Source organism: Cyprinodon variegatus, unplaced genomic scaffold (assembly GCF_000732505.1).
Source record: "Cyprinodon variegatus isolate N-32 unplaced genomic scaffold, C_variegatus-1.0 Scaffold541, whole genome shotgun sequence".
Lineage (NCBI taxonomy): Eukaryota > Metazoa > Chordata > Actinopteri > Cyprinodontiformes > Cyprinodontidae > Cyprinodon > Cyprinodon variegatus.
Window position 1 is genome coordinate 139,073 of NW_015150994.1, and position 2,343 is coordinate 141,415.

The following is a 2,343-nucleotide window of genomic DNA, read 5'->3' on the forward strand; positions in this document are numbered from 1 at the left end:
GTGTTGTTCAGCATGGGGGTGAGTAGAAAATGAAGGCTAATCATGTTTTGGGTGTACTATTCCTTTAATGACAATAGGTGGTATTGAAATGGTTTGTTAAATAACTTTAAAAACTGGTGCTAAATAATTTAACAAACTAACACGTTTTATCAAACTCCTGGTTTGCAGAACCAGTAGGAAGCACCTTTGTTTGGTAAGCCAGCCAGGTCAGACGGTCCGACAGCAGGACACAGAATCCTGCCCAGCGCTGGTTGAGCTGATCTGCAGCCTGTGCGATGTCGTCTGCACGGCTCCCCTCTGCAGACAATTGAAAAGAATAAGAGTGTTAGCCGACAACAGCAACAATTTGATCAAAAAGAGTCATTTGTAAAAAAGTAATTCCACCAAAGACAAACTCCAGTGGTTCTATTAAGTGTTGGCAATAAGAATGGAGGATCAAGAGTGTCACAAAAAACAAATATTCAAAATTAGGCATTAATGAATCCCCAGAACTAGAACCAAACATGGAGAAGCAGTATTTAGTTCCTATGCTCAAATCATATAGAATGTACTACCAACAAGTTTTGATGTCCTGCAAAAGCATATCAAAGAGAAAGTTTTTGGGATCTGTCTCCAAACACTCAAACAAAACGGTTTATTAAATGCCGCTTTAACATATTTTAAGAGATGTTTAAATTCTATTTTTGTTCTGTTTGTTTTAGATGTGTTTGTTGGTGAGGAAAATAGCTGGGGGAAGACCTCTAAAAGTGTTCAGTTTTGTCTGGCAGAAGGTAGGAATGAGAGACGGGTACAAATTGAGCTTCCCTGCTTTCAGGGATGCCAACAATTACACAAGGACAGAGGTGAGGACACAAAAAAAGACATCTCTGTCCTCTCTCTCTCTCTGCGTGCTTCTCCATCGGTGTTTCTATGGAGACAAGCAGAGAGGGTGGGACAGGTGGAGGCGTTGCCATGGGGACAGACAGGGTGTGCATGCCAGTGTGTGAGAGTGCGAGTACCCTGCTCGACGAGCGTCTGCGCCGTGCGCGTCGCCTCCTGTAGCTTTCTGTACTTCTCTGGCCGCTCTCTGTCTATGGCCTGTGGGAAAGGGGGAAGCAGAAAAATAGAGAAGCTGAACAACGGAGCAGCATGGAGAAGCTCACTGACAGAGAGATCGACAGGTTAACCTCAGAGCAGCTTCTGTAATTAGTGACTCAAATGATCTCTTCAACTCTTTGACGTTTTTGCCGTTACGTCACAAACGTCAGTGTTTGGTCTGGAAAAGAAAGTAGAGAAGAATCGCTCTTTTTTTTCTCTCTACATTCAACAGCAGTGTTGTAGTCAGGACGAGCACCAAACACTTCATGTCACAAAGTGTGGAACATGAAGAAAGGTATTTCTCACATAAATCTGAAAGATCCACATTTCTACAAAAAAACCAACATCTCAAGCACACACAGCTGAAGTAAAGGTAACTGTTTTTAATACTCTTACATCCTATTTAATAAAATATTTCCTTAAACTGAAAATAAAAAGTATATTTGAAATAATTATTGTTGCTACTTAGTACAATCTAAAGGTCTGCTGTAGATAATATACATTGTGACTGATTTTCATGTATCAAGAATGACTAAATATATATATATATATATATATATTTTATTTTTTCCCCCCAGCTTTTTTTACTGTCATTAAACACAGTCACAAGTACAAAGTTGTGCCGTATGCCATGATCATGGTTTTTGGACATTGGGAACCAGTGTCCATATTTTATCTTGACATGATGACCAGAGAAGGAAACAAAACAGACCTTTTGCAACATATTTCTCTTGAGTTTCAGAACTTATAGAGCCAGACTGGATGAGACTCCTGCCTTGCTGTGAACCACTGAGAAAAAGAAACCCCTGGTTGCTGTTGGCCTGACTGCTGAGCTGCAGCTGGATGAAACACAAGCCTTCCAAATGGACATGAACAAAAGGGTTTGCAGGTCTGGCATGATTAGGGACAGAACAAACTATATGTCATTTGATGATTTTGATCATTTCAGGATGGACTGTATGCTATGCTATAGCAACATGTTTTGAGCTGTTGTTGAAGCTTAGACAAGCTTTATTTCACTAAAGGGTCTAAACACTGATATAACATTAGTGTTCATGTGTTCCTCAGATGCTCATTACATTTCCATTACCAAGTCTGACCAAGAGTCATTTAGTGGAATCCTGATGTCTATTCGCTGCTAGCTATTTCAAAGAGGGTAAAGAATCTTTCATTTAATCATTGAACAAAAGGTTATTGGTTCCTGATTATAAAAAACATTTTTTACCCCCCCCCCCTACCGGGGAGGGCAATAAACATCTTGAAATA

General features: G+C 40.0%; 1 protein-coding gene across 1 annotated transcript in view; it reads right to left on the reverse strand.

Annotated features, from left to right (window-relative positions):
* Positions 1-2,343, reverse strand: part of LOC107095375 (dystrophin-like) — a 369,912-nt gene that overhangs the window by 135,147 nt on the left and 232,422 nt on the right. Inside the window, 2 exon segments of the mRNA XM_015391433.1 lie at positions 156-297; positions 999-1,077. Coding sequence (XP_015246919.1) covers positions 156-297; positions 999-1,077 — 221 coding nt within the window.